The sequence below is a fragment of the Scophthalmus maximus genome, chromosome 20 (genome assembly GCF_022379125.1).
Source record: "Scophthalmus maximus strain ysfricsl-2021 chromosome 20, ASM2237912v1, whole genome shotgun sequence".
Taxonomy (NCBI): domain Eukaryota; kingdom Metazoa; phylum Chordata; class Actinopteri; order Pleuronectiformes; family Scophthalmidae; genus Scophthalmus; species Scophthalmus maximus.
This window is the reverse complement of record NC_061534.1, coordinates 17854007-17879792: the sequence shown is the minus strand read 5'-3', so window position 1 is coordinate 17879792 and position 25786 is coordinate 17854007. Positions and strand designations below refer to the sequence as shown.

The following is a 25786-nucleotide window of genomic DNA, read 5'->3' as shown; positions in this document are numbered from 1 at the left end:
ACAATTTTTATACCCCGATTTTCCACTTGATGATACATTTTGCAACTCGTGGATAAACTCCCAGATTGGAGCCAAATCAGCAGAGGCCGGCAGTCGCCAATCGCCTTCAAAAACATTATTTGAGGCTCTGCGACAAATCCAGCCAATCAGAAACCAGGACGGGGTCAGATGATAAAAAAATGGCGTCATCTTTGAGCAGGATTGACACAGAGGAGCAGGAGGACCATTTGGACTCATTTGGGCAACTACTTATTCAATATTTCAATATTGTAGAAATTATATTTGTGTGTGTGTGTGTGTGTGTGTGTGTGTGTGTATGTGTGTGTGTTTATGTGTGTGTGTGTTGGGGGGAGAGTTGTGCAACTGTATCTCAATCTCTTTGCGTGTAATCAGCTAAATATGTAAATGTGTAAAAGAATCTGCAAATGTTTTACTGTGATTTGCGAATGTGTACAGGAACTGCAAATCAGCTGCAAGGGAAGATCAGACAAGGACATAGAGCTGAAAGGCCTTTGTTTTGTTGGAAACCAGACGTAAAAGTTTGGGGTTTCTCCAGGTGAAAGATGGTATTGTGTGTGACCCCCCTGTCACCAGTCAGTCGCGTAGTATGATATTACAATGACAGCAAGTCATGCAGTGTGACCTGAACAGGGATCCAACAACTTTGAAAGGCATGTAGTCTGAACTTGGCTTTAACATGATCATTATCAGGCTGTGCTGTCATCACTCTTAAGGGCCCTCTTTGAATCACATTTGAATCGCATTTGATTTGGTTCAGTGTGAAGATAGAACAGGCTCCAAAGCACCAAAAAATGGCTTCAATGCAATTTCCCACAAACCATAACTTTTTTTTCAACCCTGGTTTATTTGGGTCATAACCCCTTTTAAAAGCCTCCATATCTCAGAAACTAAAGAGAATAGACCACAAATCCCAAAATTGTGCAATACAACACCTATAACCTTATTTTTGTAAAGCAAATCTCATATTGGCTGCACGGTGGTGTAGTGGTTTGCACTTTCACTCACAGCAAGAAGGTTCTGAGTTTGATTCGAGGTTCAAACTAACCAGGTGGAGTTTGGAGTTTGCATGTTCTCCCTGTACATGCAGAATAGGGGTAGGTAAATTGGAGAGTGACTGTAGGTGTCAATGTGAGAGTGAAGGGTTGTCCGTCTCTGTATGTGGCCCTTTGATAAGCTGGCGACCTGTCCAGGGTGAATCCCGCCTCTCGCCCAATGTTAGCTGGGATTGGCTCCAGCCCCCCCGCTACCCCTTAAATGAAGGCCTCTGTTGATTTTACAGTGACCCTGTATAGAGAAAAGGTTACTGTAGCCTACTCACACATATTGCACTTCCTTTGTGTTGATTATATATAAATTTCATCATTTTTCATTTAAATATCCATTATTACAAACTTCAGTCTCAAGAAAAAAATGCAATTAATCGCGATTAATCACAACAGGTTCTTCGATTAATTAGTTAATTTTTTTTAATCGATTGACATATATAGATGAATAACTCAACTTTGGCTGCCAAAGAATCACTGCGTTCGACATTATGTTGGTCTGCACAGTGCTGACAACGAGATGCATGTTGGTAACTTTTGTTTTTCCAATGCTGCAGAATGCATGATGTCACATGACATTAAAACCTCACAAGAGCATTACAGCTTCAGTCAGACAGCGCAGTTTTATTCATCATCAAATTAGAAATACAAGCTTATAGTGGAATGGGAAAAAATTCGAAAAAGATATAAAGTATATATCTATGTTTATATATAAGTATATAAAGTAATATATAGATATATTACTTTTGATATTTATATACAGTATATATCAAAAGTAATATTAATATGTTAATTGTTGAGCACAGATTTTCAATGAAAAGAGATCATGTTCTAACATAATATAGGAGTCTGCTGCTTTTTTCAAGGTAAAAAAGAGGCTTTGCTCTTAACCCCTTATATTTATGGATAAGCAAAGTTTAAAAGCACCAGAGGTATAGTACAAAACCAGATGACAGATGCCTTGCAGTAGACTTTCAAAAGGTTCACATACCAAAACAGATCGAAGACAGTTTCTGGGTGTGTGTTAAAAAAGTGCAGGTTACATCAACATCCTTATTCAATTTTACAATAAAAGATTTGACAGGATCGCAATGATGAAGGATCTTCAAAGAAATCTCTTCCACTTTGAGCAGCACATGTCCTGAACAAGTTAATTCCATATAAGAGAGAGATACAACTAGTTTTCTGTAGTTTTTACATGAAGCAGGCACAAAACACAATTTTCCTACAGATGTGTGAGCTGGATCAAGCAAAGCGAAAAAAAAACCACATAAAGCCTGATAAAACTGGATGGAATGACATTAAAAACATAAGACAATAGTTCACAGAGATGTTAAAATTAAAGAGAAATTCTTGGTAACTAAAAAATTCACGCTCCTTCTGAAAAGTTGGGAAAAAAAGAAAAATATCACACATCATTGTTGTTCCAAATGAAAATCAGGCCTTACAAATAGGCCAGGCATGAAGTGCTTGCTTATGGAGATTTGAAAAAGAGACAGGAATTCGGTCAAAATTACAGTTAAACAGAAAAAAATCCAGATCAAAACAATTACTAAACACATGATGAGACATGAAATTCCAAACAGAGGAACGATTGTGCTGCTCAAGCTGCAGCCACTGGGAACCATGCCTGTGACGACCAGCATGACTTTGTCTTATGTTTTCATTCTTGGAATTTCAGATCTGTCATCTAATTGTTTCTCTGCAAATAGGATGAGATTCATTTAATCTGCTTCTGGTTATTTATTCAGACGTTTTTTTAATTAGATCATAAGTTTGTTGTTGTTGATAAAATAATGCCTTTGAAGGATGCAATTTTATCCTTTACTGTACTTTTTGTGGGTGCAATTTTTTACTTTTTATATTTGTAAGGTTAAAAATATTCTCTCTTTACAAGTGATCCTGCAAATGTGACTTTTTCCCCACGTACACTCAAGCATTACCAATGATGTTTTCATGAATGGGTAATTTTAATTGATTCGAGATTCCCAAGAACGCATCAGTTTCTTCTGCAACGAAAATCTCGCGAGATCGGCCGTCTCGGTAACTAGACTATAATAAGGTATGTCCACGTAATCTCGCGAGATGGAGGTTCTCGGAATGACACACTTTAAAGGGACCCAACCAAAGGTTAAACTCGCCTCCTGGAAACGTTGAGTAGTTAAATGGTCGCGGTCGTCCTGCAGGCGCTTCACGGGGACGCGGACTCGATTCCCTGCGTGTGGTAAGTTTTGCTCCGGAGTTTGTTCGCTCTCCCGTTTCACAACTGACCGACTTCAGTTTAAAAACTCGAGGCTGTTAACCATTCAACAGGGCAGGCGAGTTAACAATTACGCCCCCCCCCCGCGGGAGGTTACAGTTTAAATACCCGCACAGGTAACACAGCCTCACCTGGAGCACAGCGGGGCGGAGGCAGTGGCTGACACGATGTCCACGGCGTTCCGGGCCATGTTTTCCCTACTCACACCAAACGAATCATCTTTCCAGAAAGTGGAGGATGTTCCTCCGTATGTGCAGCAGGTAGGCAACGCTCTCACACTTCTCTTTCTCGTTTATTTCTTATATAGTTGATGCTTTGTTGTGCAAAGTTGGGCCAGCTTCCAAAAGCTCTCTGCTGATGATTAACTTTTTGGTTAACATCCTAATTGTTGTCAAGGGTAAAAAAAAAAAAAACATGGTCCAAAAACACATTTACTAAATTGGCAATAATAGAGACATTCCAACGATGTGATCATTAATTATTTTGTTTTCGGTACACAAACGCACAAATCAATTTATCGCTCCAATGTTGCGTCTATAAGTAGTTCCACCCCCGTAAAACGGCAAATTTCACGTTGAAATATTGCCAAATAAGCCAAAGCTAATAGAAAATTTAGTTTTTAAATCTGGGATTAGTCTGTATCTTTTACAGTGACAGTATAAATATGGTGCACAATGCCATTTTAATTGGGGCTTTCCACTGTGAAATATTGACCAGTGCTGACATTACTAACGCTACACTAACAGAAATAACCTTTCATTTGTCGCTGCGCTGTACTGACAGTGTAGTCTTTACTTATTAGTGCTCTTTTCAGTTATGACTGTCAAAAATAAAATGAGTTATCTGACATTCTGTATTTATGTTTTTCAAAGAGTTTAATGATTCATTACTTTCATACAGGGTTAGTAGCAAACCACTGTTAAAATACTTAATATAAGTTGTTAGTTAAAAAAAAAGCACTATTATCGGATCAGTGCATGGTATCGGCAGATACTCAAAGTCCAGGTATCTGAATCGGGAAGGGGAAAATGGAAAATATGATTTTTGGACCATAGTCTTGTTGACCTTTACCTTTGACCTATTGGTTCTAAAATTAAGTCACCTGGAGATACCCTCTCAAGTTATCATCAGATGCGATGAAAACCATAGGAAGTAACTTGAAGCTCTTTGGAGCAGATTTTCAACACCAGGTCCCACATATAAGTGAAAAAAATTGTAAATCCGATGCATTCAAGTACGTACCAATACTGAAGCTAAAGAAAAAAAAACCAACCAGCCCTCAAATCTGTATTTTTATCTGGAAGTACGGCACACACAGCAAGTCTGCTTAATCACTTCACACTTTTTGTTTGAATAAAAAAAGTCTGGGGTTTATCCTACTTGTTACTGTCACTTTACTGTGTCTCATTTGCCTTTTTATTATGGCAAATGTCTGGTGGAGGTTTAAAAGCACATGTTTTTTCATTGGCTTTTATGGGGCACATCAGGGGAGGAGAACAATTACCCCCACAGCAGGAATCTTTATAATCCACTACCCAAACATGATGAAACAAATTTGTTATTGCTGCAGGGCTCGGCGGTAGTAAAAGTGTGCATGGGTGTGTGTGTTTGTGACTCAGCACTATTTACAGTTCGCGATGTGTCATTAATTACTCTGCACCACTGTTGCTCTCAGATCCCAACAAGCAAAAATTAATTGGAAATTAATGGGAAATATTAACTCCTGGGTTGTTGCCAGGTCTCTCAGCTATTTGGTGATTTGAATGCTAACACAAGACAGCAGTGATGAAAGTCTATTGGCAGCAGACTTTTCAGGTTTTTAGCAAACTTCGGCCATCCCCAACCTTATAAAAGTACTGTTTGGGAAAAATGCAGAAATTTGGTTTACAAACGTCATGTTCTGTTATGTGAGGTTGAATTCAGAGGAGAATATTAGATACCACAAAAAACAGTCCACATGAGCTGCAAAATGCTGCAGCATAAAGTAGACCTTTTGATTTTCAGTTTATTTCTAGAAAGATAAAAAAAACAAGGGAAATACATCAGGTAATTTCAAGCAAGATCAAAAAGGGACATGTTTAAAAAAAAAAAGAAGAAGAAATTACAGAAAAGAAATAACAAAGACAAGCCTTTCCCTCTCAGACTTTTTTTTGCACAACATGAGAATGAGCTTGGTCTGCTATTTTTGTCAGGACCTCAGAGCTGCAGAGGTTAAACTATCCAGTAGAGGGGAAAAAAAACGGAGGAAAGGTTTTAGGCCCACGTCCAGAAAGATAATCTATTTCTCAGTGGGTTTAGAGCAGGTCTGCCTGTGCTGCGAGCCCATTTGTTAGCTTCAGCTCTGCCGTCTGCTGCCAGATGTTGGAGCGTTGTGTGTGATCAGAGGACCCTGTTGTTGCTCTCACCTTTGCACGCACGCACGCACGCACGCACGCTTGCTAAAGTGGAAGCATTCACATGTGGATATGCACACACATGCACTCTCAATTCAACTCACACATGAATACACACACAAACACATTTTTTCCCTACCCACCTGCAGATGTTTTCCTCTGCGAAAACTTGTCACACCCTCGCTCTTGGCGCGGCCATGTGTCCCAGTTACGACTGCAGAGGCTTGGCCAATGAGCACCTTCAAGCTAAAGCTAACCAGCAGAGCTGTATGTTGAAGTCGCAGTCATGACCTGTTCGCTAACCCAGTCCCTCGCTAATTTGCTCCATGTTTGACCAACCCATTAAGAGGTTATTACATGTTTCCAGCACAGTCACAAATTGGGCCTGTCACTGACTGTTTGCTTAATGCTCACCATTTGTTTTGTCAGAGCTAGTTGCTTAATGTCATCCATTATTTGAAAGTAGAATTGTTTTCATTTTAATCTTTATTTCTTAGCTGCTAATTACAGGGAAATGAAATGTATGTTAGTCTTTTTCAATCACATTTGTTAGCCCGATTGTTGTACCACGTGTTTAGAGAAAATATAAATTTTTAATGAAGGGTGATGTCTGTATTTAACTTGTCAGGTATTATAACATGAAACTGATTAAGGAAAAATAATATAAAAAAATCAACTTTATGTAGCCTTGTTCGTTATCACAGGTTACACAGGACATCAATATTTTTAAGTCAGCGTTTTGAAAAAGAATGCCATTTTGATTCTCACATATAGAATTAAATGGGATGATTTATTTTGGGAGAACAGGTTTCAAGAAATCACTCATTTTCTGCATCTACACATTATTTGACTGAATACTTCCAAGGCTTGGAAAGTTATGAAACTCCCTTAGTCTATCAGTACAAAAAATAGTAGAAAATATCGGGTCCAATCATAAATAATCAAAGATACAACCCTCTGTATAACCCAGGTATATCACAAGCTTATAATTCTCCTGCGTGAACAACTTTCGGCTAAGGCTTATGTGTCGGTTATGGCTAAATGTTTTGTGAATTCTGCATCTATGGCGCAATTCCCACTTTGAATGACAATATGTTATGAATTTAGTACAGCACTGATTGAAGCTTTGATTGATTTGGAAAGTCCTTGCTTTCGCCTTTTCCTAACCACTTTTCCTTAACCTCAATGGAAATCGTCAAGAGGCCAAGGCTGCTCGACCCAGCATTGTTCAGAGTGTATTAACACTGGGTTGCATCAGATGGAAATGCTTAATTGGCAACAGTAACCTACATGATGACACCCTTCTCGGTCATATTCATACTCTTCTTCTTTAGCAGTATAACAGTTTAAGTTCGTGCATGGCGTGTCACGCTTAATATTGCTGCCGAAATGAATTGTTGGGCGTCTTACTTCTCCTCTCCTTTGGCATAGGAAGGTCCAGTGTACCCTATGCTAAAGGAGATAGGAAATGAAGCATTGAAGCACTTTCCTAAGCATTTAAAGAAGCCGAACAGCTCTTATCATGGCGGCTGATTAAATACTTTTCTGGTTCATTTCACTCAGTTAAGAACGTTCCTAAGCAAAATTGACAATTCGACCACATGCTATGACTTTATTTGATTAGTTTATAGGTTTGATAATGTGACATCTCTTACCCCTCGATTTGTTTTGCTTGGTTTCCACCGGACAAAAGTAAAAATTAAAAAGTTTGTTGTGTTTGCCTTGTGGTTTAACACAACAGATCTGCTGCTGAGACAAATGTTTGTGATCTTCTATCTGCCAATAAGTTGTGGCTTTAGACCTGCTGCTCCAGCCCCGGGCAGTGAAACAAACATCATGGATCACAAGACATGAAAGTCCTGCAAGCTTTTAGCTCATGTGCCAAAGCAAATACTCCAGCTCAACACAACTGGTAAAAGCAACAGTGAACTTGAAACAGTGCTGTTTTCTCAGTCTGCAATAGTGCTGAATCATGAGCGTGTCCGTGTGTGCGTGCGTGCGTGCGTGCGTGCGTGCGTGCGTGTGTGTGTGTGTGTGTGTGTGTAGGCCACTCCTTTCTTTGTAGGGCTGATATTTCTGGAGCTGGCGGTGGGCGTGCTGAAGACCGGAACCACGGTGGTCACCATCAGCGATGGACTCACCTCCATATCAGCTGGGATGATCTCCAGACTCCCATCGTGAGTGTTAATCAAGCATTTTTATCTTGGGTGTTTTTGTGTTCTGAAGGAAAAGGTACCGGCATGAATCAGGTAGATCGGTAAAGTAAAGATGTCATTTTACAGTTTGTTGTTAAAAGCACCATGGCCACCATAGTGAGCTAATGTGGTGTGGGAAAATAGAAGTGGGCTACATGTTGTGGGGGGAGTGAGTGGGGCAATTTCACACATTTCACATTTTTGTCACTTTAACTTTCATCCATCCATCCACCCATTCCTCCTTTCGTGATTATCTGGTGTGGCACTTGAAGCAGATTAAGCAAAGTAGTTCAGGCGTCCCTCTACCGAGCAATGTTTTCCAGCTCCTCCCGGGGAGGTGTTCCCAGGCCAGATGAGATGTATCATCTCTCCAGCGGGTTCTGCTTTTACTCCGTAGCCTCCTACCAATTGGACGTTCCCAGAAGACCTCCAATGCAAGGCTTCCAAGAGGCATCCCAAGCTGATGCCTGAACTGTTCATTTTTTTTAAGGGCGCATTATATAGACCAGAGATCGTCAACTTTGACAATAGAGAGGGCCACAAAAATGTCGTCCTCACTACCTGAGGGCCAGATTTTTACTGTGCACTTCCACCAGTAATATACTGTATACCCAGTGTTTGACCTAGGATGGAGTTGTAGCAGCGGAAAAAAATGTGAGCCGGTACACTTCTCCATACTGCTTGACGAAATGGTACTTTAACAGTACTGTTAACAGTTCATATTTCCTTTCAATGTACATGAAATCCCAAGAATGAAAATTATCAAAATGATAAAAGAATGGACAAATGTTTTGTTTCTCGTACTGTACTCAGTACATTGATAAACACTGAACAGCACTATTTTGAAAAAATAACTAATATGATACATAATGTTGTGTGTTGAGTGATGGGACTAACATAAAGCCTGTCAAAAGAAAAAAGTAACACAACTTATTAATGCCCTTGGACTCTACTGTTGTAAAGGGTTGTAGGCCTTCCAATATGAACCGGGTCACAGCGAGGTGGCACTCATTCACCCTATTCTCAGTCATCCTCTCACTAGCTGCAGCTGTGAAGGGGCTTTGGGCTTAGATGTACTTTCACTTTCACTTAAGGTTACGACACATCTCTAGTGTTACCACCTTTACTTGCAAAACATTTGTTACACTTGTGACAATGAGCTTTGTCTCTACTAATTTTGGTGAAGTACAACCAGACTTTGGACCGGTTCAATCTGCCATCGTCACATGGAGTGTCAGTCTGTGCTGCGTGTGTCGGCGCAGTGACAGCTGGCCATGCCCCTGAGCAGCACATGGACACGAGGATCTCTCCTCAGGATTGAGAATACAGAAAATTCATCATAGACAAAAGCATTCATTTGTTCAATACCATTAGCAGCACCGATAAAGTCAGAGCTTATTGATACTATGTTTTTTCATAATTTAGTGGCGTCACCCGTTTAAAACGGTTTCTGTACCCATCCATACAAAAGACCCAGCCCAAACTCCTCTAGTAAAAAAAATAAAATAATAATAATTCAGCAGCAGCGGTAAAAATCCGCTTCTGAATGCATGTTAGGGAAACACTGAACCCCATCATTCAATTAGCCAATTATGGCTACTGAATTAATGAAAACAACAAAATATAATCAAAGCATCTCTTTTTTTCATATTCAAATGCATTTATTAATGATTCTATTCAGGGTGGATCTTGTGGAAAAAAACAGACTCGATCAGGTGTCACGGTGTATCCTCAAACTCACAACCTCAAACAATGAAGCTAAACCCATTGGCAGTGGTGACTAGCACATCACTTTACGTGTGTGGGATTGAGGTTTACACACTGCACAGTACAGCACTCGACTGGCAGACCACCAAACATGCAAGAATGAAATCCCCCTTCCAAATTCCTTATTGGTCATGTCTCTCTTTGTCGTGTGTCATTGGCATGGGGGGCAAGACCAGATGAGACCACAGTTTCGTGGCAATAAGCGTCTTGCATTTCGAAGGAACAACCTCTAATGGGGATCCAATTAAAATGTGGTCAAATGGGCCGCTTGCAACGCCTCTGAAACAAACAATTTATTGATGTTTAGAAATTGACTTGCGGGCCGCACTGAGTGAGAACGATGGTCGCCAGTTGCCCATCTCTGACAGTAATATGATCCTTCATAATCAGATGCAAAACATTCATATGCTATGCTAAACACATTGGTCTGCTTAGCTACTATCTGGCAAATCTTCTCTTATACTTGCAATTTACCAAGGTGCAAACATACCTGGGGGAATAGGAGATAGCGCTCTTCCAAAACACATCCATGATAGACTACGTACAACCATTTTCAAATAATGCACCTGGTACAGCAACCTTTTCTTCAGCCATTAAACTGGAAAAAGCAGATTTGGACACACTAAATGTACTCATGTCATTATTTTAGAGCCCATAGATTGTGAAGTGACCTAGAGATCGTACTGTCCCACCCTCTTTTCAGGGTGTTGATGAGAGGCTGTGAACTGACTGCTTACATGTATGTGTGGGACCGGTTCCACTTGGTGGAGCTGCCCTGGGACTCTGCCTGGACCTGGTGGCTCACATTCCTGGGAGTGGACTTCTGCTACTACTGGCTCCACCGCTTCGCTCACGGTACCGGCACAAGACACTGACACTGATGTAAAAAAAAAAAGACCACATATAAGGACAGGGATTTAGGGATTGTGGCGCAGGATATTGAAACTTTCATCATTCACTTGCCTTTTTATTTTTTTATTTTTTGGTAAGTGGTCATTGTGTGGTTGAGTGTTTTTTTTACTTGAATTTGACAAAGAAATGGTTTTGAAAGCGATATATCGTAGGTGATACTCACCTAGAACCATCATAATTTTGTGAAGGAACCCTCACCTCTGTTGGCTTCAAAAAAAAAAGTGGATGTGGCAGCTTTGAAGTTTGCTTCTACATAGAGCATGGCAGCTGTGTTCATCCCTAAATTCATGGTGGTTTCTATGGATTTGAATTTTGACCAGTTTTCCTGGTTGGAAAAAGTATTAAGATTTCAGCAGAAACTTTTCAAACAGCCTCATCCTCCTCTCCTCTGACCAAACATATGCTTAGCATGTGTCAAGCAGTTATATACTTACTTCAAAATATGGCTTAGTAGGTAGCCTCAAAGATGCAGCCCTGAATCTTTTATACATCCAAACCTATAACAAATGATGCATCTAGTGATGTATTTGTCTTCTCTGTCAAAAGCATATTAGATTAAACACCAAACTAAATATCGTCCCCTTTCGTGTGCCCCTTGGATAATACTCACAGAAAACTACAAAGTGAGTTGATCATAAATAGTGGTAAAATGTTGATTTAGTTGCCATCCCTGCAGGGAGGAGTCATGGAGATAGCACACACATCATGCTTTCCTGGACATTGCAGAAGAGGAAGCAATTATTTTTGAGTTACATCCAGCTCGTGTAGAGCTGTGCAGATGTGAGTGTCTGTGGTCTCAAGAGGACGGCTGTCTTAACCCGGAGCTGTCACAGCAACAGACTGTATATAGTCACTGCTCCAAGGAAGCAACATCCTGCAGCATCACTGTACTGAAAAGGAAAATATATATATATATATATATACCGGATATAGTATTTCTTAAGCAGTGGCTCGACATCTTTAAAAATGTCTCTTTCCATGTGTGTTGGCTGATGCACGTGCCAGATGCTCAGCTGCCAAACAGCACACCGGAAAAGCGATATTTATTTGTGGCGTGCGCTGACGTTTATTTGTGTCAGTGGCGCGTCAAGCTGCCCAAAGTCGAGTCCGCATAGCTTTGGATGAAAGTCCACTGCCGCTGTGTTGGCATTAGAATCTGGCTGAACGGAAGCTGTGTTTTTTAAACGTGGGTTGCAGCTCGCAAAGAAGTGCCCTACATGATTTTGAGGTGACCGAGGACATCACCTCTGACCAAACTCCATTTAACTGGGTTTGGTCAGTTTATGTCACAGAATTTTTTTTTTTATCAGGGTAAACAGTGTAGAAACTAAAAATTATTATTAATCTGCTGATTATTTTCTTAATTAATTGATACATTGTTTTACCTATAAAACCTCTAAATATGTTGTAAAAATATTCATCACCTTTATGTTATTGTTTTACTATCAAATATTTATTCTCATTTCTGTCGTTATCTCCAAATAGTCTGCATCCAAACTTAATTTTATAGTTTATTTTTTGTTTTGTGTTTTTTTCCACGTCACTGGACAGAAGATTGTTTCATCAGAGTTAAAGCAAATGAAACAAAATCAATAACTTGGTTGAAAAAAACAACTTTTCCCTGTATATATCCTGACAGAAAACTGGGGTCAATCAGTTTTTGTAATCTGTGGTGTAGTACATTTAAAGTCTGCAGCGATGGGGGAAAAAGTTGAACCAAAGGGTCGGCACTTAACAGTTATTGTTGATGTCTTATAGGCTAATGATCTGTATGTGAGACTATTTTTTGAATTACCATAGTACTGGTACTGAGTGATCAGACATATTATGCTCATCTTCAGGTTTATAATTTTAATTTGGGTTATGCTGTAATGTTAAGTTAACACATCAGTTTCCATAGACTGTCCATTCCTGCAGCTCCTCTCTCCAGTCTCTGTCTGAAACACTTGGTTTTACCTCCTGTCTCTTTAAGGCCCCCCTCCCAATGAATACCAGTCTGCCCTGATTGGCCAACTGGCCCACTCTGTTGTGATTGGTCAAAGGATTTCATCCCGTGTAGGAAATTCTCTTGCTCTCACTTTACTTTGTTGGGGGTGAGCCAGACTAGCTGCTAGACATGTCTTATGGACTTCACTTTTATTTTTCTCTGACCAGCTGAAGCATTTCTTCACCTACTTTAATTTCCTCTTCTTCCAGCCCGTTGGGGTTGTTATCATGGAACATTGTGGGGTCACAGATAATTGTCTGGTGGTATGTGGCTGCAGCACCCTATCAACAATCTTTTTTTCCATGTTACCAAAGGGACGTGGCCCGCTCTGACCGCAAGACACGGTCCTCTCTCCTCTCTCTGGTCAGCCCAAGGTCATCTCGGTCAACCAGATTTTGACCTCTGGCTTGTTGCAAAGCGAGGTTCAACCAAAATAATCCAATGTGTGGGGAAGGATGTTGCGCACAACAAAGCACTGAAGAATGAGACATGTAGGATGCGGCTTGAGTGTACTTTTCAGTAGTTTAATGTGTCAAATTGCATATGAATGCTTCAGGAGGGCCTGTTTTGTTCTATTGCTCTCAAATGTTGGAGCAGTTTTAAACTCTGACCAGTCTTTGCATGAAAACATTGCATCTTTAATCCTATGGTGTCAAGACATACGAGCTATAAATCTCAATATTTCATCATAAGGAAAAAATATATAATAGAAAAATGCAAAAAGAGGCAAAAGTGACGTCCTCTTTTGGGAAATACGAGCCCTTATTAACGTCAGACGGAAATATCAATTTTAATTTGACCAGTTTTATGGCCCCTTTTTTTCAAAGTTTCCCCTCTCGTGAGCAGCTCGAAGATAAATAAGTGGAAAGTAGTTTGAAAGGCAGTCAGTCATCTGTGCTGTTGACTTCTTTACTGATGAGACATGTCTTCTTTGCTCTACTCTTGCCAGACACTGTGATCTTGGAGATAGCTACACATTAAAGGAAACTGAGCTGCACCAGTCTTGCAGACATTTTAGGCCTGAATCATATTTAGAGTTCTCCATTCACAGAAATATTAGCACAAGACTGTAACTAGACCAAATTCGTGGCCTTTGCTGGGATCTAATGAAATGTTTGCCTCGACTGAGACGAAAAGCCAGATATTTTTTTTCCAGCGTGCGCACACAGAAGGGACAGCTAGCAGACGTGAGGAAATATTTTTAGATTAGATTTTTACTAAACGTTTATTGCTTTAGAATCGCTCAGTGTCCCTTTAAGTTCATGTCCCACGGCTGATGTACTGAAGCTTTACTGAGTCTCACTTTCGTAAGAACCTTTCTTAATAATTATATATTTTGCTTTTCCTGAAGCCAAGATTTCAGTTTTTAATTGTCAGAGTGATTGAATGTGTAACTTCTAATCTCTGAAATAACTTGACCCTGACTAAACATTTAAAACTGGCTTATGACTATAATGGCTATGGCTATTATGGCTATAAAAGCCACCACCAAATAGAAAACAAATTCCAACTGAGTCCACTTTTTTTTCTGTTGTTTTCCTCTGGGGTCCTTTCTCACAGTCAGACAGACTATATATATTCAAAACTATTCTATTCCGAACCAGCCTGGATCTAGATGGTTTTCGGTTAGCCGTAGACTGACTTGTTTCTGATGCGGCCGGTTGTCGACAGGCCTGTTTATTCTGTTTATTCTAACCTCATATCGCAAGTACCACTAATAGCAGCTCTACTCTCGGGCAGCATCTATATCCAGGCATGCCAGCCAGGCCGAAGCCATTAATCAGCAAGTCAGCTGTCCATACTTTGATTATATGTGAGGTAATGGAGTTACACGGCAGTTGTCCCACCACACCAAGTGCTGCTGCTTCGTTATGCTTATAGCTCAGGAAACATAATCAGGAATCACCCAGAGGTCCAGTGAAATGCTGTCAATGCTCCTTTAATGTGATGTATTTCCTGTGAGGTATGGATTTGGAATGTAAACGAGTCAGCTAGGCCAGAAGAAGGGCAGAAGAAGTCCATTTGATGTGGTTGAAAGACGGCATTGTCGAAAGAATTGCGATTACATTATTGGTTGGACTGGTTTAACATTATAAGATAAGATAAAATAAGAAGCCTTTATTGTCATTAGATTGAGAATACAATGAAATTGCGGGAATACAATGAAATCGCGATAGGTTGCAAGTATAGATTTTTTTCCTTGCGGCACAAATCGGTAAAGACATTCATGCGCTTTAATTGCATGCATTCCTGTTTCAGTCTGTTCTTCAGACATATTCTGTTCTAAATGTTAATGTCAGAGTCTCTGCTGCAGGCATATTTGTCAGCATTCGGCATCAGTTTTTTGCAATGATAAGGTTGTCCCTATGATTCCGCGATGGTTTTAACGTGATACCGTAATGGCAGTATTGCAATAATCACAGCTGCCCTACAATAGGCCAAAGAGAAGATGCAAAGTTTTTTCTTCAGTTATACGTGGAAATAAACAAAACTCTTTATTTTTTCCAGCTTTTGACAAGAAATATGTCCAAAAGATCCTATAAGAGTCGTTAAAAGTCTGGTAGAGATTAAACTATTATACCACTGTTCTTTCTTCCTCTCTCTTGATTTCTCTGCTCTCCCTCTTTTTTGCCCGCCTCCCCTCTCTCCACCATTTTTTCTCCGCTCACCCCAACCGGTCGTGACAGATGTCCGCCAACAATTGAGTCTGGTTCTGCTAGAGATTTCTTCGTTTTAAAGCAAGTTTTTTTTCCTCCAGTCGCCAAGTGCTTGCTCATTGCGGGAACTGTTGGGGTTTTTCGTCTGTAATATTTAGAGGTCTCGACCTCACTATGTAAAGTGCCTTGAGAAGATGTTTGCTGCGATTCGGCGCTATACAAATAAAACTGACCTGAATTGAAAAATGAAATGTTAGTTTAATAAAGGTTATAATAAAATAAGTTGAAATTGTGTTTTTACGGAACAATTATACCAATTTATCTACACAAAGCATTTTGTGGGGTCGGACATGTGTGCTTACATTAGTAGTTCAATTTTTCTTTTTTAAAAGTTCAACTTTAATTTTGAAATTTTAAGTTTATTCTTGACATTTTAACTTAATTTGCTATATATGCCAAATAAAACCCTCCTGATCCTAGTTCGAATTAGTTTAGTCTCGTCTTCATAATATTAATAATCATACAATAAAATCACACATTAAAAGCAGTAATACTGTAACAGCCTGAATTTGCAAACATCTCCTCTCTCCTCAGCATCTTGTGTTTTGTACTCTCCTGCAAGGTCAAATCTTTGTTGTTCATTCGTTTCTGTCTTTTGTTGTGCTGATCCTATCTTGTCATTCCTGTCCTGCCTATTATCTCACTACATCCTCTGTAGCTGGTACCAGCCGTGTGCACACATCATCCTTCCCTCCTGCAGACAGCAGCAGTTGTGAAGACAAACAGATGTGCTCAGCACTCCTCTGCTTTCCTCCACCGTCCTCCGTTCCCAAAGAGAGACAGCTGATGTGGATGTTATTGTTTAAAGAGGAGCTCCTCCTGGCAGCGTGGCAGGGCGGAGGGCATGGGGGGGGCTCCATAAATCTTCACTTTGACGGCAAGTTCCTGGCGCGGTGCAGGTTGCAGGGCTAACAAAAGTATCCGAGCCCCCGCTTGGTTTGCTGGTTTTGTGGGTATGGTTTGGTCAGGATGTGGGGGTCTCCTTCACGGCAGCAGAAAACCGCGAGTGAAAGGCCTCATGGGAGGCAGAGATAACATCAACAGTGATCTATAGGTTACCATGCTCACACTGTCTGCTGTGTGTGATGAAAGAGAGAAATTGGGGAATGTCTACTGACAGAGAGAGGTGAGAGACTGCTCTGATTGAATGGGATAATTTCCACAGGGCCTGTATGAAGAGCACTTAGAGAAAGTGTAGAAAAGGCGAGTGTGTTATGATGGTTGAGAGGGACGCTGAGTTCAGCAGAGGCCACAGTCCGGCTGTCTGCTGCCCTCGTGTGCCCCGCCCGCTGTATGGACAAATTTCCTTCTGTCTGCAGTGTTGAAAGACGATATTTCCACTGCTGACGCTGCTTAGGACAAAACTCTGCTCATGACGGGCTGATGTATGAACATGATGTATGAACATGATGCCTTACATATGGTTTGTTAGAGGTTTCAGACTAAATAACTTTTTTCTACTTGGATGTATGTAGTTGCCAACATTGTGTTAATCGGTGACATCTGTGACATTGTTAGAAAGCTTGTCCTTTAGGCAAGAGATGCAACAGACTGGCTGTAAACAATTCCCCATTTTAACCCAAAAGTATTTCAACCTAATGACCTAAAGATAAGAAAATATTATCGGATTGCAGGATCACGGTGGATATTTTGTTGTGGAATTCAGTTTCTGCAGAGTTTCTGCAATTTTGTTAATGGTTCTTTATAATATTCGATAAAATTTCAATTTGATCAGAGTCCCTGAGATCACATTTCCCAACTCTGACTTCTTGACTCCACTGGTTGTTTCTATAGAAGTCTATGAGAAAATGAGTTGACTCACTTGATTTATAACGTCGGTAAATATTTTACTGAGGAGTTTATGGTTCAATCTCTAGTTTCAAGTCTTTAATTCAGCATGATGTTCATTTTGTAAATTGTGGTCTCATTTAGTGTAAAATAGACGATAAAACACTGTATGCATTGGAGCGTGATTGACAACTGCTATCTTCCAATCGTTGCAGGTGTAGGTGGCCCACCCCCCTGCTCCTACGTCTTGTAAAAAAAACAAAAACAAGATGGCGCTGGGCAAAATGCTAAACTCGAGGCTTAAAAAATGGCAGTTCACAAACCAATTGGTGACGTCACAGTGGGTTTCCACTCCTGACCTGTACCTGGAGTATTGTATGCATTGCACTGCTGTCACGTAATTGGCTGAATTCCATTCATAAAGGGGTACAAACGTCCCTAATAAAATGCTCTGTGACAGCAATAACCGTAATTGGCATCGGTGTAAAACGGAGCAAAAAATCAAAAGCTAAAAGTAAACTTTAAGTCAAGGTGATTTCAGTAGTTTTAATGAAAAGAATTTCTGATATAATAGAATATAAAAATAAAGCTGTCCTACCTCAGTTGTTGCACCCTCTTGGTAAGAGCTGTAAGCGGCCCCGACCATAGTTGGTGCATTCAGTTTAGTGCGTGTGACTGAGCTGTGTGGACAGCATGAAATATGGCAGAAGTGGAGGGTAGTTGGCTGTCCGACTCCCGAGTCCAGCACTCGCTGTTTGGGTTGGCACCCCATCCAAGAGCCCTCCAGTCCAAACACTGGAGGGCTGTTCACAGCCCATTACCCCTGTGAGGGACGGGGCAGCCCACCACTCCGAGGGCTGCACATGAAGGACGCCACTTGTTAGTGCCAGGAGTTTGTCGCTGAGAGTGATGATTTAAGGCAGCTGATTGATGTAAGTGTAAAAGCATTTCAGGAGCTTTGAGAGGTACAAAGTAGTTGATTAGGATATTCTTCTACTGTGATTATTTTTCTTTTGTATAGTCATACTTTGTTTTCATAGCAACATTATTCTAAGTGCAGTTTGTTAATTATTGGCACTTACTGCAGGCCCCAACTGGAGCTGACTTTATGGCGCTCAACTGGACTTTGGTTCTTGTGTTTATATGACTTATTCAATCACAGCTCCTGACAGGGTTGAGGTGGAAGTAAACCGACGCTGTTAAAGTCTAACTCTGACTGATTGTGACATATAGGCCCTGATTTTGTCATGATATAATACAAAAACTCAAGTAAAAGAAAAAAACAAAAGTAGAATATTACGTCACCCTGCTGCCAGTCCTTCGGTCTTATCCACAGAATACTGGGACAGTAAGGTATATTATTGTTGTATAAAGGGTTAGGTACATGGTTTGATTCAATATACAGAAACAATGGGCTAAACCTCAACGAAACGGGCATTTCTTTGTTTTTGATGGGTCACTTCAAGCAAATACTCACAAAATAAAATTTTGTCAATTGTACTGGGATGACTGTCTTGTATTCAGTGTCATAACTGTCCATCACCTCCTTGTTATTCCTGAGAAATCATGAGTTGAGTCTCACTGGAGGCCAGATGGAAGTGCCTTCCTCAGCGTTTCTCTGCTCTTGCTGGGAACGCAGAGACTCTGTGGCATTGGTTCTCACCATTAACGTGCCTTCCCTCCTGAATAAGCCCTGCCAAACTATGCAGTGTCCTGCCGAGTCCAGAGATGAGGACATGGGCTTGCAGTGAAGCCTAACAGTTCCTACTTCCTATCAGTGACAACGAGCATCAATCTTAACCGCCCTTAGTCCTGGACCCTGCCAAGCAGTTAGAAGAAGAAAAAGCAAAATGCTCAGATGTTTTAATTAAACAATGGCTGGGTTATCCTCTGAATAGGTTTCTATGCAAGACAATTCATCTCTGAATCCCTGTTCAAAGTGGACGAAACATAATTTTTGTCCTTGACTGCGGCAGTCAGATAAACTCCTCACTCCTTGTCTCCTCTCATGGCTGACTGAAAGTTGCGTTGAGAAGAACAAATTAAGTTCAAAATGAAATCCAACCCTGTTGCTTCCATTTTGACTCCATCCAAAATACACCATTTAACACTGTCTGTGACACTTCCAAAAACATTCACCTATGACATTTACTCTCTCACACCTGCCGAAATCCAGCAATAACCCTGTGAAATAAGCGAGGTGTGGAGTATTGCTTGAGAGAGGTAGTTTTCACTCTGAGATCCTCTGGGTTTCCCCAAATGCTTTAGGAATGCCACCTCAGTTTCATTGATTGAATAACACATTTGTATTGATTGCGGCGCTCCTCTGCTCACACAGTGCACACCTTCACTTCTCAGCAGTGTGTTTGTACAGGTGCAGCCGAACTTCGACCCATTGGGTTTTACGACTGCCATACAGTTCATAAAAGGAGGAGTTTGAGATGTCTAAATATGAAGCTTTGTGTAGCACAGAGACTGAAGGGAAAGAGCTAGCCTGGCTCTGTCCAAAGATAACTGGCAACCATAAAGCTCACTATTAGAACACAATGTCTTGTTTGTTTAATCTGTAAAAAAAAAAAAAAAAAAAAAACTCTGAAAAGACCTAATTTTGCTTTTTTATAGGAGGTTATGAAATATAACCATCTGAACTAGCAGAGCAGATAATCCTCCATAATAAAAAAAAATGTCAGGACGTCTGATTGATGACGGAGATTGAGGATAAGCAACACTGACAGATGGAGGATATCAATGCTTAATGGGTTTCGGACAACATGTCACATGAATATTTTGCTCGAGTTCAAATATTTCAACTGTCGCGAGTGAAGCAAATGACGCAAATGTTGCCCTATTCACATTGCGCCATACATTTGCATTGACACTATGTTATCTGATAGCGTGATTTTTTTTTTGGTCGCGTTTGGTGTGAACGCACCACAACCCTGATATTTATAGCTTCACAACCACATATATGACCCCAATTATTCTGTTTTTAAATTCAATGTTCTTTCTTTTTTATTCAAGTTGAATTATTCAATAATTGATCCCTTAATCTCAAAAACCATCATACATCAAGGCTGCCACGTTACAGTTCTCTCTTGTATGACTGCAGAAGCCAAAATGCACTGGACGTGCCAAAAAGCACAGACCAGACAGGGTGGTCCAGAAACGACCCAGAGATCCAGTGAAAATTAACAAGCATGTTCCTTTTGGATGTTAAAAATGAAGTGTAACAGAGATATTAATGTAGCAAGTATCACAACACAGCAGAGGAATGTAAACTGGAGCTCAGGGACATCAGGCTGGACGCTAACCAGCTGCACCTGAATATCCTAGACGTCATAATAGACTAACACCCCCCAATCCACCCACCCCCATTGGGCAGCTAGACTCAGGCCTCGGCTTTTCATTAAGGCTACAGGCCAGTAGCAGAACCAAAATGGCTCCTTCCGGGGGCTGAAAGTGTGTTGTTACTTAACTTGGGAAGAAGCAAGGTTAATTGTTGAGATAAATCACTTGTATTGGTGATGTAAGTTCAGCTGAATGTGTGTGAGCGTTCAAGGCCTGCACTCGATTTCTGTGAGCAAGGTTACGTGGGTGCTGATAGCTCTATAACAGCCATGAGAAGGTGAATGAAGAGATAACCTCTCATGAGATTTGGACTCTTGGATTTGTGTTTTATATTTGACCGTGTGTGTGTGTGTGTGTGTGTGTGTGTGTGTGTGTGTGTGTGTGTGTGTGTGTGTGTGTGTGTGTGTGTGTGTGTGTGTGTGTGTGTGTGTGTGTGTGTGTGTGTGTGTGTGTGTGTGTGTGTGTGTGTGTGTGTGTGTGTGTGTGTGTGTGTGTGTCTTTCTTTCTTTCTTTCTTTCTTTCTTTCTTTCTTTCTTTCTCCAGAGGTGGCCATCCTGTGGGCTGCTCACCAGGTTCACCACAGTTCAGAGTACTACAACCTCACCACCGCCCTCAGACAGTCCCTGACCCAGCAGTTTACATCATGGGTAAGGTCTCATTTAATCTCCCAAAGGATACGTTTGGTTGATTTTTCTTATCAGCAAATCCCTTTTATTAACTGAAACAAATTAGGCCCACTAACAAGTGTCTAAAGCCTGATATTTATTATTCCTATGTGTTCTAGAACATAATTTTTGGCCCAAACTACTATTAACGAGTCAGTTTGTTGCACTAAGTTTAAGATAAACATGGGATCTGCAGTTTCTTTAAAATCAGTCCCACTTACACCATCCTACTTCCCCAAATTCTCACTAGTGCACCAGATGTGTCGTTATCCGGGACTGAAAATAGTCCACGACAAATGGACTTTTTTTGCTCCTGTTTGAGAAATTTTTGCCAAAAATTACAGTGCCCAACTGCTTAAAAAATTATTTAGTCTCTTTTTTATTTGTTCAATTTATGTAAAAGAGAGTGTACAGGTCAAATATAAATGTCACTATTTGATGCACTGTACCAGATTATAGCTTCAAGCTAATTCACATCTGTAGTCCCTTGGCAGGTCAGAGCAGGACAATGACAACACATAGCACAGTGACAAAGTACAATATTCTGTAGTTACACAACACGAATCTACACACATAAGCACAATTAAGAAATTAGACTATATATTGCTAAGATTTACATCTTCAGCTGGAACCAACTGGGTTGAGCTGAGTGTTGTATCAGGGTTGTTGACGTAGAGATACATAGATATTTTTGTGTGAAGTGTAGTGCATTACTTCCCCCACTTTTTTTCAGATTTTCTACTTGCCAATGGCCCTGGCTTTACCTCCATCAGTCTTTGCTGTTCACATCCAGTTAAATCTGCTCTACCAGTTCTGGATCCACACAGAGGTAAACATTTGAACTTACAGTAGGGTATGGGTTCTGTGATGTCTCCCACTGTGGTTGTGAAAAAACGCTGAAATAATGTCAGTGCAGAGTGTTAGCACAGTCGCAAACAGTAGAGTAGAGATATGGTGTTTAGAGTATGTATAAAACATGAGTTAGCTGCCACCTGTTTTAGTTTTCTTTGACTGAGATTTTTAACCTGTCAGTGGTTCTGGATGGGAGCAGCTTCATCCCATAACTGTGCATATGAAAAATACTACATAGATTTATTGTAGATACTAAATACTCATAAATTATATGGGGATTTAGGATGTGACTAAGGTAAAAGTAAGTAAAACACAGGGACCCAGATAATATAGTCAAAATATAAAAAATAAATTAATAATAATAATAATAATAATAATAATAATAATAAATAACCTGTATTTGCACAACACTCAACAAAAACATGTCACTGAGAAGTTTGAGTGAAATGAAAAGTATGCTGTGAAAAATATGTTTTTAGAGGGAACATGAGTTATGAAACATCTTGTAAAGCCAATGCGGACGTGCCTGAAGCCTGGATTCTCTGGAATCACCAGTAGAGAGCAACTCCACTGGTTGTTTCTATAGTAGTCTATGAGGAAATTTGTGTACTTGACACTTGATTTATAATTTCAGTAAACGCTGATCAGTAAACGCGCCGTAGACGAGAGCTCAGTCAGACCCACCCCTGCTCCTACGTCTAGTTCCAAAAAAACAAGAAAGCGCTGGTCAAAACACTAAACTCGAGGTTTCAAAACAACAGTTTGTAAAACCAATGGGTGGGTGCCCCTTGGAAAAAAACATTTGTAAACTCATAAATACATTTTCTCAGTTTCTCAAGGTCTACGAAAACCAGGTTTATGGAGAACATGAATACCTTTGTATAATATAATAATCAGCATCTGACACTATAGTAATGTATGAGTTTACTCTTCCATTCACTTTTGCTGTGGAAAATTAGTCTGAAAAGTTATCTTTCCCCCTGTGCCAATACTAATCCATCTGTTAAGTGGCGCCTTTGTAGAATCAGTGCTGCAGTTGAACCTGTATTCAATAAAAAATAATGACATTTTATGAAATATTCCAAACAGAAGCATGACCACTCTGTCTACCTTTAAAGTGACTGGGAGAATCATTTTTACAATCCCCTTGATCGTTAGAGGGAATGACTGGATTTGGAAAGCTCTCCTTTTCTTTTAGTGCACTATTACAGAAAACAGTCATAAGAGTCACAATTTTCTGAGGGAATGTAATTTATGCCTCCTATATGGGCTTTTTTTTTATTTTTATGTCATGTAATTTATTGGCACACTCTTTGCTTCAGCCTCGGAGCCGTAGTGAAGTAGTCAAGACCCCTTTTCTTTCAATATAAAACTCTCAAGCATGGCTGCCAGACGCAGTCATTACATGGAAATAATGAATCACTGAGAAATTCTGTCCAGCCAGTGCACGTTTCTCCAGATTAAGGGGTCAAACGTATTTATGGGAAACCTCAAAAATATCTCAACTCGCAACCAAAAGAGAAACTTGATGTGTGTGAAATATGCTCAGTGTGACTGCGGTAATCTTTAAAGGCTCACTGGTGCATCTGTTAAATATCTAAGCGAAGAAAATTATTGTTTGTTTTATGCACAGACCATTGTTGTTTTTAATTTGACTACATGTGCATGTTTTCTCTGTGTTAATAGGTTTAAACATTATCAACAGTGTTTACATCGATAACTTGAAACTTTTTCCCATTCCCATGACTGTAGTTGATTTGATGGCAAAATCGATAGTTTTGTTAGTTAGACCAGAATTTTTATTTTGTGAAACACCTAATGGCTGGCTTTTCCATTACATTTATCGATGATGTTCAAGTTCCCCATAGGATATACTTTTTCAATTCTAGGCCCTCTGTAAGACAAAAAAGCAGCATTGCACACAAGATTCTCAAGAAAATTTCTGAGAATAAACATGCTCCCAACAAGATAAACCCTTTAGATTATTATAGTTTAAAGGGCCCATATTATGCCCCCTTTTACACAAGTTACATTGGTTTTCAGGTGTGTGAACTACATGTCTTTGCCATTCCATGTCAAAACACCTCAAGGATCAAGCCACACAGCACCCTCTTCTTTCTGTATAAACAGCCCTGTGAGACTACAGTCAATTCCAGCGCGACCGAACGCCGGCAGCCGCGAGAAAATTATGGCGTAGACGCGATCTGTTTTTCCGCACTTCAAGGGGGGAGGTGCTGCTCAGGTTGGGGGCGTGGTCGCCCCAGTAGCAGGAGTCAACTTATGTCACTTGACGCCCGGGATGTGAACGACTCGTTTACAGACCGTCTGCACGATCAACCCAAACCACGAATCAAAGACTCATTGTTTTCTTTTCATTCTCCGTGGGCTGGCAGACACCCCAGATAACCAAATATACTTGGAGGCAGGCTGAAAAGGTGCCTGGAGCATAATATGACCCCTTTAAAGGGCCCATATTGTCAAAATTGAGACTTCTTGGCTTTTTTTTAATGATGAATAAGGTCTAGGGGCTCTGTTAGTACCATTAAAGTGTCAAAACAGTCAATAAACAGACAAATACACAGCCTTCATTCAGCATCTGTTTGTTATTTTATGAGTCATCAGGACTTCTGTAGGAATGTGATGTCACTGCCTCCTTGCACGGCTCACCAATCATTCTGTTGCTGAGCTATCAAAAACACGAGAAAATGTTGAGGATACACTGTTCAGTCGTTGGATGTCAGGAAGCTACATCATTGCATGGGCTTCATTATTATTTATTATTATTTAATCATGGCACAGGTCTCCTAAGAATATTAATAAGAGACCGGTTACTAATGCCCAGGAAGCAACCAAGAGGGCGACACGCGGCATCGCCTTGTTCCTTTGCAGAGCTCCTGAAAGAAGAGCTATAAAACCATATTGACATTATTTTTGGTACTACAAAAAGACAAATATATCTTCTTAAGATATCAAAACTTCAAATAAAACACCAGAAAGGTGTAAAATATGGGCCCTTTAATGAACCTTCCTGCTCTGTCAGGGCACCGGGTGAAAGGGTTGGGCTATGTTTGAACAAAACTAATCCGTACGACACAAACGCATGAAGGCAGGGTGAAATCATAGAGCGCAAGGAGGCATTATACCGTTTGGATATAGGGATAACATTTTTAGAAAAGTGACATATGTGTGAGAGAAAATTTCAAGCCCAGGCTCCTTTCTCACCTCCATTGTCTGAGTGTGAATGTGTCAGAATCTGTCATAGTACAGGTTGTAAGACTGTTTGATTGGGCAGATTTCAGGTTGTGCGGAACAGAAAACGTAAACGCCTGAACTACCCATCAATTTAATTTATTTTTGCACCAGAAAATGTGACAGATTAGGACTTATTAGTAGCAGATTTTAATGTGCATGTCCTGTACATTCTTTCCTTCAGCTCATCCGAGACCTTGGACCTTTGGAGTGGGTTTTCAACACCCCAAAACACCACCGAGTTCATCACGGTGAGGGATGTTTTATGAATGAGTGACACTTTAATCTCCTTAATTAATATTGTTTTTACTACAAGGATTTCCAGGGCTTAGCAGATTTATCCCCATGACCATGAAAAGCAACATCAAACGTGATGGAGGACTGAGGGGTTGATGTGTGGTCTGAACCTGGTTATTTGTCGTCATATTTAATTTGGTCCAGTCAGTTTCTTTGTTGGCAGGTTGACCAGTTGCTCATGAGAAATCATGCCACTGAGATAATGGAATGAAAGGGAGCGGTTGGGTCCAAGGATGTGGGTTTTTCTTTTCTTTTTTCTTTTTTATTCATGTAATTTCGCATTAACCTCACC

General features: G+C 40.3%; 1 protein-coding gene across 8 annotated transcripts in view; it reads left to right on the top strand.

Moving 5' to 3' along the window:
* The first annotated feature begins 3166 nt into the window (after positions 1-3166).
* agmo (alkylglycerol monooxygenase) overlaps positions 3167-25786 on the top strand; it is a 46064-nt gene continuing 23444 nt past the window's right edge. For 2 of the 8 annotated variants that reach the window (XM_035608005.2, XM_035608004.2), the window contains exons 1-7: positions 3194-3288; positions 3378-3584; positions 7764-7894; positions 10383-10534; positions 20975-21078; positions 21830-21925; positions 25382-25448. In XM_035608005.2, coding sequence (XP_035463898.1) covers positions 3492-3584; positions 7764-7894; positions 10383-10534; positions 20975-21078; positions 21830-21925; positions 25382-25448 — 643 coding nt within the window. In that variant the 5' untranslated portion in view covers positions 3194-3288; positions 3378-3491. Of the gene's footprint in view, positions 3289-3377; positions 3585-7504; positions 7630-7763; positions 7895-10382; positions 10535-20974; positions 21079-21829; positions 21926-25381; positions 25449-25786 lie in introns of those variants that run through there. The other 6 variants (XM_047329425.1, XM_047329427.1, XM_047329426.1 and 3 more) reach the window with 6 other exon arrangements.